Genomic DNA, 18,276 nt, shown 5'->3' on the forward strand with positions numbered 1-18,276 from the left:
CCGCTGTTGTTCAAGGGGTCTGTCTTGCGTGACAGGAACACATGTCCCAGCAATGTTGCTGTACAGGTGTCCTAGCAACGTTAATGAACAAGAATTATCCCTCAGAAGGCTATGCAGGACCAGCGGAAAAGTGCTGGGAGCCTTCTCCGTGCTGGTGCCGCCTTCTGCCTTTGGTGTCTCAGCTTCTGGATGGTCTCAGATGCCATAGAACAGACTGTCAGATGGGGGTCATCTTCCAAAGGCTGAAGGGCTGCAACAGAAGGAAACAGAGCAGAGATGGGACCCCCAGTCTACAGAGAGCCACCAGCTTCCACTCTGGGCCTTGCCAGCCCCACTCCTTGCTTTTCCTGGCCAGGAGGAGCACGGGAGACTGATGGGTCAGTGGAAGACACTGCTCAGGACTGCCATGAATGCTCCTCTGCCCCTGCAGCATTTCCTTGCAGCAGGGCAAAGCACAGCTGCATGCTGCCCAGCTCTGCCCCCAGCCCCAACACACACAGCACTGCCCTCACTCACCACTGCAGAGTTCATTCAGCATCTCCTCACTCTGCTCCCTGGCGTGCTTCCCAATCAGCCCTAGGGAAAGAGCTCTGTCAGACACCCACTCCCCAACATGCTGCCAGAAGCTCAGACCCCAACCCCGCCAGCCCAGCTGCTTCCCCTTCCATGCTGCAGGCAGGGACGGCACCTGAGGGGGGACCTGAGCAAGGCACCCACTGTGGCTACCGGCATGGGCAGGCTGTACCTGGGGGCTTCAGGGCTGTGCCTTCCTGCCAGGGCAGGGCCCAAAGAGGGACGCAGGGGTTGGGCTCACCAATGAATCTGACAGCCTCGCATCGCAAGGAGGCCTGAGAATCCTCCAGGTATGGCAGGCTCTGCTGCAGGTACCCTTCCACTCCCTTTCTGTCCTGCTGCAGCTGAAGAAGAGAACAAGAGCATGGGGCTTGCAGAGCAGCCACAGCTGCTGCTGCAACCCCTCCTCCAGCATCCCCTTTCCCCCAGCAAAAAGGTGGGGGCTGTGAGATTGTCCTCACCAAACACTTCATGATCCCCACTGTGTTCTTCTGCTGGGTCTGCTGCTTGAGCTCCTTCCACTTCAGGAACTTTGCACAGGACACAAGGGCTTCCCCAGATGCCTGCAGAACAACAGATGCAGGGACATGGCACCACACACACAGACACACATTCCAGTGTCTGAATGCTTGCTGAACTTGCTCTCAATTGCACATCACAGCTGAACTGTCAGCACACCACTGCCTGCACACTGCTCAGCTCTGAAATTCGTACCTGTGCTACGCTCAGGGTCTTGTCACTCATGTGAAAGAGCAGAGGGTGCAGGGCCCTGCGCACGATCTTCTTCATGCTTCCCTTCTGAGACCACAGCACAGCATCCATCACATCCATGAAGAGGCGGATGGAACCTTCTCGCACTTCAGATGATGCCTGAGGGAGAACAGGAGGACCTCAGACCTCAGCAGCACACTCTCACTGCCCATGGTGAGCATGAGTGTAGGCTGAGCCCCAGCACAGGGGCCTGACATCACCAAGAACAACCAAGCTGCACTAGCAGGGACACGGCCAGCAGTGCTACAGAGCCCACAGGACATGTCATTCCTGAGAGCCCAGAGAAGGAAAGAAAGGAGAAGACGCTCCTGTCAAGCACCCACCCGCAGAGCTCAGCCTCCCACAACAGACTTACGTGATTAAAAAGAGGCAGGATCTTTTCAGCCAGCTCCAGAGCAAACGGACTGGCATGCCTCTTCCCCAGATGGTGCACTGCATTCCTGAAAATATTCAGCACCTTCACAGTAATGGCTGTGTTGGCAAACAGCAGGTTCTCCATGACGCCTGGAAGCAGGGCCCGGATTTCAATTGCCTGTACAAAACACACAATTTCCTTTCCATCAGGAGGACAGATGCCAAGGCACAGTGTTGCCCATTGCCCCAGCGCCAGGCTGTCAACATGAGGCCTTCGTTTGACAAGGTCCTGCTCACCGTCTCAGGTCTATCAGACAGCAGCACGAGACGTCTGAGCACCAGCCAGAGCACTGGCAGGCTTTCCACATTCAGAAGCTTCTGGAGCAGTGCTGGCTTACACAGCTCCTTCACCAGCTCTTCAGTGGGAGGCATCGCCTGAAACCAACACAGCAGTGAGAGGCAGGCAGAGGCAGCAGGACATCCTGCACCCTGCAGCTCCTGGCTGCTCTGGCAGCTCAAGGCAGGGCACTAGGGAGACACAGCCCAGCCTGAGCTACCACTGCTCTGTAGGAGAGCACGGTGCATTGTCCAGTAACTCACAGTCAAGCGAAGGAGGCCCAACTCCTCTGTGCTGATGCTCAATATCTCACACAGCTGTTGGTCCTGTAGAACACTGCTGAGCTCATCCCAGATCTGCTTGGATGATTCCAGCAGGGTCAGCACACTCTTCAGTATGTCCAGGGTAGTGCTATAAACAGAGAGCAATGCTGCGTCAGCAGGGCTGCCTTAGCCACAGCACCATGGCTCAGGCAGGAGCCTGATGGGGGGCTCTGGGCTGCCATGGTTGGTATTGGCTGCTGCAGCCCTGAGCTGCCCACCAGCACTGGAAAGCACAGTGGGATGGAGGGCCTGCTCCTTGGGATGTCCTGCAGCTTTCCTTGGCTCTGGCAGCCAGACCATTTCTGAGCCCTGCTCTTCACATGGAACAAATGTGTGGGGCTGTCTGGGCTGATACCTGTCATTCTGTGGGAGGTCGGTCAACACACTCCTCAGCACATCCCTGGGAAACTGGACGGTCAGCATATCCAGCACTGAGAGCAGGATCTGCTGAACTGATGTGCTCTGGATCTTCAGGTTGGCGTGGATGAATCCCAGAATCTCTGGCACCTGTTGTGAGAACACAGGGAGACTGCTGCTGCCACTGGACTGCAGCCATTTGCCTCCCAGGCTGTGTTATTACTGCCCTTCCCACAGCTCATTGCTGCCTTCAAATGGCTTCAGTTCCCAAGAGCTGTGGCGGGCAGGGTTGCCTCACTCTGCTTACATCCATCAGCCAGGTGCCAGGGTTTCTCCGAAGCACATCCAGCATAGTCTCAGCCCACTTCTTCTCATCAAAACCATAGTCCCCAATGATCTTCTCCAGGGTTACAAGGGCAATGTCTGTCCTCTGAGAAGGGGGAAGGTTTTTTCCAAGGGGCTGAAGTAAGAAGGAAAAAAGGAGGGAAGGCATGTTAAACAGAATGAGAGAATAGCATCTGGAGCAGGATGAGCACAGGCAAAAGGAAGGATAAAGACCCTCCCTTCATGTCAAAAGCATTCTGAGGGTTCACACCTGAGCCGCAGCTTTTCTCACAGGTACACAATTTTCATGTCTCCTTACCTGCTGCCAGAAACTGCTGGTCATGAAGCCACTAAGCTTCCAGATGCGCCCCAAAGCCCTCTCACACACAGCCTGTGTCTTGGAGATGCTGAAAGGCAGCAGCACCTGTGAGGAGAGGAGCTGCTGGTTAGCCTGGGAGCTGCTGATGCCCACTGCAGGTCTGCTGAGCTCCTAGCTGGAATCACAGCATCCATCCAGGCTTCCCCTGAGCTTAAGCCAAGCCCATCATGGGGCTACTGCCGCCAGGGTCCCTTGCTGGCTCCAACTACTGCCAGTGCCGTTTCCATGGAGTGGGATAAACTACTAGAAGGGAGCTGTGGGGGCAGAACTTCACAATAGACAGACCTCCAAGATTCCCTGCAGCCGACTCTTGACACTGGCAATGGGACAGACATCTAGCACAATCTGCAGCATGTCGTCCATAGCTTCCAGGGTCTGTAAAGAGAACAGTGGGTTGTGGAAGTCTTTCAGGGTTCCCTTTCATACCCAGTAGACTGCTGTGAACCCCTCTGGCTGCCAAGGAAGGATACCCACAGATCTGTGCACAGGGGCACCCTGCAAGGCTGCTGCACTCAGAGCAGGCTACAACACAGGGTGTTTGCCAAGCCCAAGGCAAGAGTGAGAGGGGTGAGGGCAAGCAAGGCTGCTACCTTGTCCCACAAACATCTTGATAGATCTCTGGACACAAGTAATGCAAGCGGCAGCCCAGAGGCATGGGGTCAACAGTAGATTGCCCAGTACATACCTGGTTGTAGAGGGAAATGTTCAAGGCCCTGGCTGGAGGAAGATAGAAGACGATGCTGCAGCACACCTTGAAGAGATGGAGTATTTCTTCCTCTGTAACTGCATTAACTGTGCTGCAATTAGAGAGACACTGATGCTAGGAGCGGTGCCTGGGTGCTGAGGCAGGGCTGGAACAGGTCCTCCCCTGGGCAAGGCTCCCTGAGAGGGATGGGGAGCCCTGCCAGGAGGTGCCTCCTCCCCTACGGGGCTGCTCTGGGTCAGAGAACAGTCCTGATGTCACCAGCTTTGGGGCGAGGGCCAAGACTTAGTGGGGAGCTGCATCAGGGCCACCAGGATGGTGCCTGGGGGATGTGCTGGCAAAAGCAGGGGCTGGGCAGGTACCTCAAGGCAGCAATGGTGTTCATGCAGCAGTATCTCAGGCCGGTGCTCAGCTGCTCCATGGGCTCCTCACGCAACAGAACCTGCAAAGCACAATCAGGATGGCACCTGGCAGCTGCCAGCACCCAGCAACAGCAAACCTGCCACCGGCCGCTAGGGCCTGAGTCGCCCCAGTGGCCCTTGACAAACACTGGCACACTGGTGCTGCTGTCCACCTCCACTGCTGAGCTCTCAGCAGCACCTGGAGTCCCATCTGGGGCACTTGGGTGTCTGTGCATCATTTCCCTGCCTCCCTCTCCCCCTGTCCTGTCCTTCTCACAGGGTGCAGCTACCTGGGTGCCATGTCCCCTCACCTCAATCTTCTTGCACTGATTTTTCAGCAAGCAGAAGATATCATGGCTCAGTGTGAGGCTCGTCTGTCCAGCCATGCTGCACAGTATACAAATGGAATTGAGGAACTGCAGCTTCTGCACCAGATCCTGGCAAGCACACAGAGACCGAGGAGTGTGAGTGGGGACAGCCATGGCCAGGGGGACCAGGCGTTGCGGGGTGTGGAGCAGCACAGGACAGCTGCAGGACAGCAGCAGCTCTGCCCGGCCATCAGCCCTCCTGCAGCCTGAAGGCAGAGCCAGAGGGACCGTCTGGAGATGCAGGTATAGCCACGATGGAGATGGCTGCTCTTACCATTTCCATGCTGATGGTGTTGGCTTGGATGAAGTCCACTACCTCCTGTTCCACATCAGACAGAGGCAGCAATTCAGCATCTGAGCAAGGAGAGAGAGCAGTGCTATAGAGGGGCCAAAGGCAGGCGGGAGCAGAAGGAGCTCTGCCCTCTCCGGCCCTGGGCTCGCTCCCCTGGCACAGTCTGCCCGTGACAAGGGTTCCTGGTGTGGAGCAGGGGGCACTCGCTGCCCCAGCCCTGCCCACCCCGCTTTAGAACCTCACTCACCAGCATGCAGAGGCATCACCTCCGTAACTTGGTAGGGCTCCGCTGGAGATCTTCTGTCCTGGGGAGCCCCACTCTCCTCCCCGGCCATGCACGCGACGCCCATCACAGCAGCTGTGACGTGCTGGAACAGAACGGAAACACATTTCTGTTTTCTGTATTCACACAGCACAGTATGGGTACAATTCGTCAGAACTACCCTCGCATACCCTGCGGCAAAACCATGTGCGGGGACAAAACATGGCACGTACCTGGCAGTGAGATCACTTCAAGCTATCTGCAGCAGTTCCTTGTCGCTTTGCTCAGATGGAATGAGAGCAAAAGCTGCACCGAGGCAGTGGGCGGAGGGTGAGGAGAGGAGAGAGAAAGAGCATGTCAGTGAGCAGGGCTAAGACATCCATGGAATAACACACACAGCACAACCGTCCCATCCACTTGCTGCAAGACATGCTGAGTCTCAGGCTACGTGATGCCTGTCCACCCAGCAACTTTACAATGCTTCCACTACTGAGCAAAGACAATGGAAGAAGCACGGGACAGGTGCCAACTTTACTGATACCCCCTTTGGAACGTGTGTACCGGGGAAAATTACGTCTGATGGTCAAGAGTAAGCAATACGGTGCTGTGAGCTCCGACAGCCAGCAGTTCTCAACACCTCACTGCCCACCCATCCATCCCACGCCAGCTCAACTTACCTACAAGCTGCTGCACACGATGGTGTGAAGAAGAAGGCAATAAAGGCAATAACTAAAGGCAATAACTAAAGGCACTAACTAAAGGTACTAACTAAAGGCACTAACTAACAACACTAACTAACAACACTAACAACACTAACTAACAACACTAACAACACTAACTAACAACACTAACTAACAACACTAACAACACTAACTAACAGCACTAACGGCACTAAAGGCACAAGACCAACAAGACAACCAACCACTCCGACCACTAGCTCACCCACAAAGGAACACAGAACGCACCGCTCCTCCCCTCATTCCAGCCGCTTATGACATCACCAACGGCCAACAGCCTGGTCCACCATGACCCCCCACAAGGCGGGGAGCCAAGACCACATGGTCACATCTGATTCCAACACGGCACCACAACATTCCAGGACTCAGTGTGGGCTTGGAATTCTATCCTGGTGTGGCAGCGCAATGGGAGGTGTTAGGGCACAGCTGAAGAGCTGACAGACAACGGACGTTTCCAAAGGAGGGTGCCAGATTAACTCTCAGCATTCTCTTGCGGGGCTCTTAGGAATGCTTCATACCCATTTTCACTGCCTAGCTCATTTCTAGAAAGTCCAGTTGAGAAATGCTCACTTTGTCTGGGGAACGCCTCTATGCATCATGAATGAAAAATAAAATAAAATGGGCACGCGACCCTATGAAACTTACCTCTCTGCTCTTGCTGTCAGCCAGACACCTCAGATGAGCATGACGTGTCCCTGCTCCTGAATGAAGATTCACCCAAGTCTGTGTTCCTCTCTGCTCCATCTCTGGCTCTAAAAGAAACACAGACAGAGATGATTACAAGATCCTTTGTGCAGACGAAAGACAAGGGTGCACACGAATTCTGTTTAGCAAGAAATACTACAGTCACAATGGACTGCTGTGGTAGTATTTGAATCCTCATTTGGGGCTGGAGCTCAACAGGTCACACATCAGAAATAACACAAAGTGCATCTGGAAGACGTGTCTCAAAGCCCAGAAAATCCAACACGGGAGGGGGCTGGACAGTGGACCACAAGTGTCCATTTCCATTGCAGCTCCCTGTAGAGAACAGCACCAATCAGCAGGCGTGAATCAATTCATTCACAAGCTGCACAATGACTCTGTTCTTTACGTGATAAAGAAACACACAGAGATTCCTGACCAAAAAGTTGGGAGTTAATAACGACCAAAGAGGTTCCTGTTCCTACACCTCATCCTCTCACCCCAACTCCTGGGTGATGCCCACAGGCTTCAAGTCAGCTCTCAAATCCATTGAACTCCAGTCACAGAACTCCATCAAAAAGGATGTCACACATGTGACACTTACATACATTTTGCATCAGAAACAGTGATGCCAGCAGGAGCAGAGAGGTGACTGTCCCCCTGTACTAAGCACTGGTGAGGCCACAACTCTAATTCTGTGTCCAGTTTGTGCCCCTCACTGCAAAAAAGACACTGAGGCATTGGAACGTGTTCAAAGAAGGGCAACAAAGCTGGTGAGGGGTCTGGAGCACAATGGGGCCATATGAGGAGAGGCTGCAGGAGATGGGAATGTCCAGCCTGGAGAAGAGGTGGCTCAGGGGAGACCTCATTGCTCTCTATAACTTCCTGAAGGGAGGTTGCAGTGAGCTGGGGGTCGGCCTCTTCTCTCGTGTCATTACTGATAGAACTAGAGGGAATGGTTTCAAGCTGCGGCAGGAGAGGTTCAGGCTGGACATTAGGAGATATTACTTCTCAGAAAGGGTGGCCAGGCACTGGAATGGACTGCCCAGGGAGGTGGTGGAGTCACCCACCCTTGGGGTGTTCAAGGAACGTCTGCAGAAATCCCTGCTGAAATCCTGACCTCTGCCACAGGTGGCTGAGTGACACAAAAGCTGTGTCCTTGGTTCCTGGCCTTACCTTCCCATGCCGTTCATCTTGCTCTGCAGCTCCTGTTCTGAATAATCTTCTTATATTCCCATGTGATGTACCCTGAAATACATCATTTAGTGAGTCTGAACAAAACCTAAGACATTAATTGGAACTGTGAAGAAATGTTTTTTGCACTTTACTTGGAGGATGTTACATGCTATACCTTCTTTTCTCAATTGTAACACATGATTTTTTATAAAAAGAAACATAGCAAGTCAGCTCTTCAGTGTGCATATTGATGAAACTTGGTGAAATACAACTTTAGAAAAAGGTAATTTGAAAATTTAAATATTCTTATCAGAATCTCTGCTATTAGTTACCGTTCCAATGTTCTGATTTGATGATGATTCTCTCAGAGCTGTTTTGTCACTCCCCACCTCAAATGCACTTCAAGTGCTTTAGGAGCATCACTGGAATTTTGAATAAACTCGATATATTTTAGCAAAGCTGCTACAGATGCACGACTGCAGTACTTTGGAAAAATATAATCTTGATTGAATGCTGAACAGTGTTATTTAATTATAATCCAGATAATTAAATTAATTAAACCAAGGGAATCACCTCCCAGTCAGTCAGCTCCCACCAGGGAACTCGCTTCCCTGCCAAGCAGATGCAACCAACACAAGCTGCTACATCACTCTAGGGCCCCACTGAGTCTTCCCAAGGGGTCTCCAAAGGCTTCCCTGTTGACTTCTGGGAACCTGGAAACACTCACATGGAAACCAGTGCCCCCTAATGTGCCCCAGAGGTTTCTCAGGGCCCTGCAATTAGCTCTACAGACATCCAGACATGCCCCAGAGCAAGTATGTGTGCTGTAGGGAGCCCAAGAGACATTCCAGAGCACCCTAGTACTCCTCAGTGCGCTCAAGGGTTCTTCACCTGTCTCTAAATATGCCCTATTGGACTTTGTTTTCTCTTCTGGAGCCTTCCTTACTTCTCAGCTTTGCTTTCTCATGCCATTTATCTCGCTCCACAGCTACTGCTCAGAATATTCTTTCTTGCATTCCCACATTCCAACAGAATCACAGAATTGTAGGGGTTGGAAGGGACCTCTAGAGATCATTGAGTCCAACCCCCCTGCCAAAGCAGGTTCCCTACACCACGTTGCACAGGTAGGTGTCCAGGCGTGTCTTGAATATCTCCAGAGAAGGAGACTCCACCACCTCCCTGGGAAGCCTGTTCCAGTGCTCCGTCACCCTCACTGTAAAGAGGTTCTTGCACACATTCGTGCGGAACTTCCTATGCAGAAGTTTCACCCCATTACCCCTAGTCCTGTCCCCACGCACTACTGAAAAGAGACCAGCCGTGCCACTATGGCCCCCACACCTCAGGTATTTATAAACCTGGATCAAATCCCCTCTCAGCACCGCCAACGACAACCCTCTGCACTCTGCCAGTCAGACAGTTCTTGACCCAATTCACTGTACACTCATCTATTCCATGCTTCCTCAGCTTTGTTATAAGGATGTCGTGGGGGACAATATCAAAAGCCTTTCTGAAATCAAGGTAGACTACATCTGCCACTCTCCCCCTATCCACCCAGCCAGTGACATCTTCATAAAAGGCCACCAGGTTGGTCAAGCACGACCTCCCCTTGGTGAACCCATGCTGAGTACTCCTGATAACCTGCTTTACTCCCAGTTCTCTGGAGATGGCATCCAGCACAAGCTGTTCCATCACATTCCCTGGGACAGAGGTGAGGCTGACTGGCCTATAGTTACCTGGGTCCTCCTTCTTGCCATTTTTTAAAGACCGGAGTGACACTGGTCATCCTCCAGTCTTCAGACACCTCCCCAGTTTCCAAGGCCTCTGAATGACTACAGAGAGCGGCTCAGCAATGACCTCCACCAGCTCTCTCAGCACCCGTGGATGCACCCCATCAGGTCCCATGGATTTATGGACCTTAATGTTTCCTAGGCACTCACGGACCACCTCTTCCCTGACTAAAGGGAAATCTCCCATTCCCCAGACTCTCTCATTAACCTCCAGGTTCTGGGATTCCTCAGGGAATGCCTTTTCACTAAAGACAGAAGCAAAGAAAGCATACAGTATTTCCGCCTTCTCAGCATCCTCTGTTACCAGGACCCCTTCCTCTGTTACCGACCCCTCCAACCCCCCCTTGTTTTTTGTTTATTAGCAAACTGCTAACATACTACAAAATAATAGCACTAATTACATAAGTAACATCATCATGCCAGCATCCTGACCACCTGCTTTAGAGATTTATCCTTCATTTTGTGTAACACTTCAAACACTGCAAAGAAACAAAGCAAGTGCAGAAACAGGACACCACTTCCCTCAGGATTTTACAGTCTCATTCATGTCTGACAGATGGAGGCCCTGACAACAAGAGCTGTGTCTGTCCATAACAAGGACTCACCTCTGCAGGTGCAGGGGCAGCTCTCAGAGAAGCCTTCTTCATTTCTGCTTTCTTCTCTTTTTGTCTTTTGTCTGGGAGCTGGTGTCAATCTGCCTGAGGGAAGGGAGGCCCCTTCAGAGGGATCTAGATAAGCTGGATCAACCTCACTGGGCTGAGGTGAATGGGATGAGGTTCAGTGAGGCCAAATGCCAGGTCCTGCACTTTGGCCACAATAACCCCATGCAGCGCTATAGGCTTGGGGCTGAGTGGCTGCAGGACTGTGCAGAGGAAATGGACCTGGGGCTGTTGGTCGATGCTCAGCTGAACATGAGCCAACAGTGTGCCCAGGTGGCCAAGAAGGCCAACGGCATCCTGGCCTGTATAAGAAATAGTGTGGCCAGCAGGAGCAGAGAGGTAATCATCCCCTTGGACTCAACACTGGAGAGGCTGTGCCTCAAGTCTTATGTTCAGTTTTGGGCTCCTCGCTACAAGAAAGTCATTGAGGCACTGGAACTTGTATGTGGAAGTCTGTCCCTTGAGCAGCTCCCATTCATCATCAGCTCCCATTCTGAACCCCACTGTGCAAAACTTCTAACTTCTACTGCAGATGGCTGCAGTCACCAAAGCTCAGCCCACTATCCAGGTATCAGCCTTCTCCCTTCTGTTTTCCATCTTAGCCCATAGTTTTGCTCCCAAAAATGGAACTGCACTCCAACAGTCAAAACACAAACTAATACATCACTTTCACTGCTCCTTCCTGCACCCCCAAATTAATGGTTACCTGACATCCCCTACAGCACAGCACCTGCTCACAAGTATCATTCAAACTCTATTCTTTCATACTTCTTGATAGAGGACAGTAAAAACTCCCTTCTGCATGGCACTAAGGACAGTCTGTCCCCATCACATCCCTCTGTGTGATGAAAGCTGCCATTGGATCTCTTGCAGCCTGCTGGCTGCTGCTCACAAACACAGGGAACTGCACCACACTGATTCTAAAGAGAGAAAGGAAGAAATGCTGGTGGGAATGGGCACCCAAGGATTGCAGAGATGCTCCAGATTGTGCCAGAGATGGAATCTCAGAGTGCTGGGACATGATTGATCACTAAGGAAAACACTTGGAAGCACATTCAATCTGCAGAAGCTGTAATTACTGGGCACAGTCAGCTTTCCTATGGCTCAGCTGGAGTAGGAGGGTGCTCTCACACATCTGCTCAGGGGCTTCAGCTGAGACACTTGCACAATGCTGGGATCATTCTGATGGAAACTATGTCTTCAGATACCATGGTTAAATCCATCCAAAATGATCAAGCAGAGCTTTAGCTCTTGAGCAGCACTTCTTCCCCACCCTTCACTACTCCAAGCAGCTCCAACAAACTTCTCAGAAGAAATCCAGGCCAGCACAGACCTGGCAGACCAGAACCAAGTGCAGCCTGTGGGACGGCAGTGCCCACTCCTTGCTTCCACCCTGCTCCAGCAGGTTAAGGAGTCTGAGCCTCACTGGCCTTTGACAACTCAAGACTTCCAGCACCTCATGCCAACATTTCTCACTAAGATACACCTAAGGCATTGAATTCTCTTCTCACTACCTCCTCCCAGTCCTCCCCTAGGAACAGAAACCATTCAGATTCTACAGCAAACTACAGCATCTGCACTGCAAGAGCACACTGAACCACCTGCAACAATGAAACATGGTTTTGGAGAGTGGGTTTGAAAACACACCTTTAGACAGCTGTCTCCCTGTAGCCAAAAGGAAACCAAGCAGCAAAAGAAGAGTCCAGCCTGAAACATGCCCATGCTACTAGCCCAGGTTTTTCACAATGAATGTAAAATCCATCCTGCTCTTGAGGTAACAAATGACCAGTGGGTCTCCCCTTGCTCCACCCCTTCTCCTTCAAAGCCAGAAAAAGAAAGAAAAAACAAGCAGAAGAAACCCAGACGTACCTTTCCACACACAAAGCAGAAAGTGGAACAGCAGTTGTCTCCTTCCTGAGACATGGTGGGGAGCATCCCAGAGGAAGCCCAAGTTCTTTGCTTCTCTCCACAGGGACTTCAAGCACTCTTGGCAAGAGCTGCTTTGGTTCTTTCTTCAATTGCTTCCATCACCAGAATCTCCTTTGGAAAAGGAACACTAAAGAAAGAATCAGCAAATGAGAAAGAATGAGCAATAACCACTTTCCCAGCTTTCTTCTGACATGCAATTAAGACTCACGACTTGGGCAAGGTCTTAAAATCAGCTGGTTACAAGAACTGTCCCAAAATATATCCAGCTTCTGTACAGCTGCCGTTATTTCTGTCAGTGAGTGTAATCACAGAATCATAGAATGGCCCAGGTTGGAAGGGACCTCAAGGATCATGAAGATCAATCACCTCCCTGTCCCTGCTGGCCATCCCCTCTTCTGATGGAGCCCAGGGGACCATTTGCTCTCTGAGCTGCAAGAGCACGCTGATGGCTCACGTTCTGTTTTTCATCCACCAGGACCCCCAGGTCCTTCTCTGCGGGGCTTCTCTTAAGGACTGCTCCTCCCAGGCTGTAGAAATGCCTGGGATTCCTCCAGCCCAAGTGCAAAACCTTGCACTTTGCTGTGTTCAACCTCATTAGATTCACCTAGGCCAACCTCTCGGTTGAGCTCCCTCTGAATGGCATCCCTTCCTTCCACTGCATCAGCCGCACCACTCAGCAAACAGCAGAGGGTGCACTCCATTGCATCATTGGTGTCACTGATAACCATGTAAAAAAGCACTGGTCCCAAGACAGACTCCTGGATGACACCACTTGTTATTGGCCTCCACCTGGACACAGAACCATGAATCACCACCCTCTGTCTGTGGCCTTTCAACCAATCCCTTATCCACCAGGTGGTCCACCTGTCAAATCCACATCCCTCCAGTTTAGAGATAAGGATGTGGTGGAGGGCCATGTAAAAGATCTTGCTCAAGTCCAGGTCAATGACATCAGTTTCCTTCCTTTTGTCCACAAATGCAGTCACTCCATCATAGAAGACCACCTGATTAGTTAGGCATGGCCTTCCCCTGCTAAAGCCACACTGACTGTCTTGGATCACATGCTCATTCCTTATGTGATCAAGCATGTCTTTGAGGTGTATCTGTTCTTCACCATCTTCATCACTGTTCCACATTTGAATCAAATAATCGGTGTTGCTGTCACGAAGAAAACCTCTTTGTCTTCTACTCCTGCTGCACTACTGTGCATTCACCAGAAGCAAAGGGAGAGGCCACCTCCTAGATCCAAATTTTAAGAAACCAACACCCAATAGGTGTCATCTGAAGTAAAATAGCAGAGAAATTAAGATGACTCTTCTGCATCCAGCTTGGATCACTCCCTCACTCAGGCACACCACCATCAGATCAAGGAGATGCTGCCTTCAGCTTAGAGACTGTATGGGAAATCACAGCTTGAACCTCCGATTAATCAGCTGAGGCAAGTGTTGGGTCAGCTGCGGGAGCACAGATGAGAGTAATCTAGCTGTGCTCCTGGAAGGGGTGGACCTCAACTCCACTTCCTCTGAGACCTCATTTAAGGGCTGACCACCACTGAGGCAGCATCTCTTGGAGACTGCTCCCCAGTTGAGACTGCCTCAGCTTTCTGGTCAAAACATTGACATTGGTGAGTTTTCCTTTGCTAACAACCTTTGACTATTTACCACCATCTTGGTTAACATCTTTATATTAGCCACCCTTACAGAGACCATAAGGGTTTGGGCTTCCAAACTCTCAGCAAGCATTTGGATCAGACAGCTTCCTGCTGGGGAGCCCCCTGCATCACTTCTGCTTCTTCTGATACCGAACCCGCAGATGCTTCAGAGCTCATTAGCATGGATTTCCTTCCTCCCCTCAGCAGCTGCTCCTGCACTCACCTTCATTCCTACTCAGATACCGGCCGCTTCCAGCACCAGCTGACCTGCAAGACACAGAAAGGAAAGGTGGGAGTCATGCAAACGCACAAGCCCAAGGCTGCATCACCACCACGTATGGCAGCCTCGGGAAGTCAGCTGCAACTACATCCTTTGTCAGAATGGAAACAGGCACTATCAGTTAAGTGTGACCTCTGAACTCATTGCCACCATCAGAAATAGGCACTGAAATTGCTCACTTCACTGTAGCTGGTTACCTCCTTCTTTTGGAAAATGCGGACATGGAATTGAAGGACACCAGAAAATTGACATCTACTTCATTGTAGGTGGTTAAGCTTGGAAGCAGGACTTGAGCAAGACAAGCTTCTCAGCTCAGAATCACAGAATTATCAAGGTTGGAAAAGACCTAGAAGATCATCTGGTCCAACCATTACCAATACTTCCCGGCTTAATCATATTCCTCAGCACCACATCCAAACGTTTCTTGAACACTGCCATGATCGGTGACTCCACCACCTCCCTGGGCAGTGCATTCCAATGCCTGAATACCCTTTCCGACAAGTAATGTTTCGCAATGTCCAGCCTGAATTTTCCCTGGCGCAGCATAAAACCTTTCCCTCTAGTTCTATCAGTGATTACACAAGAGAAGAGGCCAAACCCCAGCTCACTACAACCTCCCTTCAGGAAGTTATAGAGAGTTATAAGGTCTCTCCTGAGCCTCCTCTTCTCCAAGCTGAACAATCCTAGTTCCCTCAGCTTCTCCTCGTAAGGTTTTGCTCCAGACCCCTCACTACCTTCTTAGCTGAAGACGTTCCAGAAACGTAAGGTTTTCTTGCATGGAGGGGCCCAAAACTGAATAGGTCAGAGCTCCTTCTTTCCATCATTGCTGTCACCTGGAAGGCTGTCCTTGGAACTGCAGTGACTCATGCATCCTAACTGCACTCCATTGATGGAAGCACAACGTGCATCATTGCAAATTGCTGGTGGGTTCCTGTGTTGGCGAGGGATGGATTCACCTGGAAAGAGTAGATACACAGCATTTAGCGTCAAACTTTCACTATCCAAGGAGGCAAAGGCTTGGTGCTGCCTGTCAAGCAGGTTTCAAGCAGCTTGCGAGACTCATTTGGGAAAGACAGGAGTCAACCAACGATGTCAGGCACGGGCTCGAACGCAGGAATACAGAAGGAGGCACAAGCCCACTGAAAGCATGAATTCTACCTGTGTTGCTGACAAGCAGTGTTTTGAAAGCTGGATTTGCACCCTTACCTCCCAGGACCACGACTTCTGCTTCGGAAGGCTCCCTGGCACTGCTCTGCATTTGGCATTTGGCCACAGGGGATGGTTTGCCCAGGCAGAAGCAGGAACGCCAACTGCCAGCTGCTGACTCTGCCCTCTTACTGGGAGAACTCAGTCTGGAGAGAGAAAACAGAGCATGCTGTCAGTCGTGGTGCAGGGTGAGTGATGAGCTGCACCGAGCCCTTGATGACAGTTGCCCATTCCTGGCACTGCCTGCTTTCTGCTGAAACACAGCTTAGAAACGCGCTCTGTTTCAAACAGCAGAGGACGCTTCCATTCCTACAGCTCAGCCCTCAAGTCCTGCTGGCTACATTCCTCTCAACCATGTCAATCAAGATGTAGACCATGTGAGTAAAGTCTCCACAGCAGAACAGGACAGGAGCTGGCAGGCGTAACTGCTTTCTGAGGAATGGTGCAGCCATAAGGGAAGCTCAAAAGCATCTCTGACTCTTACGTTAACACCTCCTCGGCCTCAGCTCACTGCCATCTTTAATTTGTAGTGCCTGCAAGTCTGACCAACAGCTCTGCTTACAGGAGAAGCACAATTGGTTTCAGGTGTGTGGCCCTGAAATCTGGAAAACCCCAGTGTTTCCAGGTACAGCCAACACAGACCAGGATAGACGTCAGTGTGGCTTTCTGCATCTCGTGACTGCCTGCCCAACCAGGAAGGAAATGCACCCTTGTGTGGCTCCACTGAGCCCGTAGGGCAACTGTGTGTAAGTTGAGTCCTTGGAGATGTAACGGACAAAAAGTAAACCAATAAAAATCACCCAAATAATGATGATGGGGGCTGGAAAGGGAATTCCTCTTTCTTTATCTTTCAGATGGAAAATCAATGATTGCATCCAAGTTCCTTAGTACAGCTGCGGGGCCTTCCTCCGCTTGTATCTTGCTGCTCTGTGTTGCAACAGGAGAGCTGCTCTGACCTCTCCTCTCAGCTTGTGCCTCCTGCACGGTGAGCTGCTTTGTGGATGGAGACACCCACACAGACTTGGGCCCAGGCAGAGAACTGTGCCCTGCAAGGGAAAAACACAGGTGAGACGGAGGAGGAAGCAGCAGCACAGCCATCCCAGTTCTGCATATCTCTCAGAATTGCTCATCCAAGCCACTGGAAGAAGAGGAGCTCAAAATAATCGTGTGCTCAGTGGTATGCTCGTGGCAAAGGACACAGCCACAATTAAGAGCAACTCACTGTATCGAAAAAGGCAAACAAAAAGCGTAGAAAAACTAGGGGGCAGGGATCTCAGAAAGCTTCACAGCCACACTTCAATCAAGCTTCACCTGCTTGCAAAAAATCTTAACAGCAGTGATAGTTTTCTCCATGTAAGGCTTGGACACTCTCATGACCCAGCAACGGGGCACAGTATTCTAACCTAAGCCCAGAAGCCTGCTGTCTCCTCGACAGTAATAGAATTTTCAAAGGTCTTGGAGAAGCCCTGGATTGGATGAAGCTGTCAGATCAACATCAAGCTAATGGAGGAAGGTGCTCACCTACTCCCTCTCCCAAGGCTGGTGTGGATTTGGAGCAGAAGAGGACATCTGCGTGGCTGATGAGGAATTCCACAACAGCTGACTGGGTCTGCAGCTCCATGCAGGCAGCTTCACTGGCGCAGGGAGATTGGCTCTGCTGGGATCTGAAGAAAAGGCAGATCTTACAAGTCATTTCCCCAAGATCATTTCCCCAAGTCTGAATTTCTGTAGCCAAAAACTGTCAAACTGGGCTCCGGAGATTTCCGCAGTGGGCAAACAGTGATGCCACTGACGAAATTATCCTGGATGATCAGGGACACAGCAGTCCCAGCTAAACAAGTGAGTAGAAACTGTCATCTAGTAATTGTTCCCCTGGGGTTGGAGGAGAGCAGAACTAAGCATCGTGTTGAAAAGGAAAAAGAAGTTTACCTTAAGAGGTTTGGAGCCCACACAATTGCTAAGTTCTTCGCGTCCATGTTTATCACCGAGCAGATCCCAGCCAGAGACACCAAGTGTCTCATTAAGTCCCATGGGGACAGTGCACTGGTGGTCAGCACTGAGGCAGACTTGATGACTTCCAAGAGGCATCTGGGGAACACAGAATCACAGAATGACCCGGGTTGGAAGGGACCTCAAGGATCATGAAGCTCCACTCCCCCTGCCTGGTAGGGCCACCTATCTTCCACATTTATTAGACCTGTCTGTCCAGGGCCACATCTAACCTTACCTTGAATACCTCTACAGATGGGGGATCCACAACGTCCCTGGGCAGCCTGTTCCAGGACCTCAGCACTCTCCTAGTAAAGAACTTCCCCTACCAACCAACGTAAATCTTCCCTCTTTCAACTTAAAACCATTTCCCCTTGTCCTGATATTATCAGCCCTTTCAAAGAGTTAACACCCCTCCTGATTATACACACAGCCCGTGCCATCAAGGCCAAGCTTCTATCTCTTCTTGATTCCTAGTTCCATGGCGTGCACAGCATGCTGTGCTGCATGCACAGCACAGCTGTTCTGCAGAGGAACAGGGGCACCCAGTGACCAACAGCAGCCATTGTCTGCAAATACACAGCAACTTCCCAGGATCTGCAGCAACAATCTCCCCACACACTCCACTTCACACAGACACTATGACCCTGATTAGACTCAAGCAGCAGACTTAAAACAAGTCAGAGTTTTAGATTCCAGGATATTTCAGGACCTATCATGTGTGAAATTCAGTT

General features: G+C 51.0%; 2 protein-coding genes across 2 annotated transcripts; both read right to left on the minus strand.

Moving 5' to 3' along the window:
• Positions 1–35: 35 nt before the first annotated feature.
• On the minus strand, positions 36–5,755 carry LOC146759424 (uncharacterized). The gene is made up of 18 exons (XM_085510649.1): positions 5,678–5,755; positions 5,430–5,550; positions 5,165–5,244; positions 4,834–4,959; positions 4,484–4,563; positions 4,104–4,215; positions 3,704–3,793; positions 3,359–3,463; positions 3,023–3,175; positions 2,714–2,865; positions 2,299–2,446; positions 1,996–2,133; positions 1,700–1,876; positions 1,288–1,443; positions 1,035–1,136; positions 815–917; positions 517–576; positions 36–250 (listed from the first exon to the last, which is right to left on the minus strand). The coding sequence occupies exons 2-18, from the start codon at positions 5,530–5,532 to the stop codon at positions 102–104; spliced, it is 2,034 nt and encodes a 677-aa protein (XP_085366775.1). The 5' UTR covers positions 5,533–5,550; positions 5,678–5,755; the 3' UTR covers positions 36–101.
• A 10,317-nt stretch (positions 5,756–16,072) lies between these two features.
• LOC146759425 (rho GTPase-activating protein 32-like) lies at positions 16,073–17,769 on the minus strand. Its single transcript, XM_085510386.1, has 4 exons — positions 17,483–17,769; positions 17,075–17,217; positions 16,510–16,599; positions 16,073–16,107 (listed from the first exon to the last, which is right to left on the minus strand). The coding sequence occupies exons 1-4, from the start codon at positions 17,572–17,574 to the stop codon at positions 16,073–16,075; spliced, it is 360 nt and encodes a 119-aa protein (XP_085366512.1). The 5' UTR covers positions 17,575–17,769.
• Between the last annotated feature and the right edge of the window lie 507 nt (positions 17,770–18,276).

The sequence above is a fragment of the Coturnix japonica genome, chromosome 10, assembly GCF_054131305.1.
Source record: "Coturnix japonica strain WE chromosome 10, WE-NBRP24, whole genome shotgun sequence".
Classification (NCBI taxonomy): domain Eukaryota; kingdom Metazoa; phylum Chordata; class Aves; order Galliformes; family Phasianidae; genus Coturnix; species Coturnix japonica.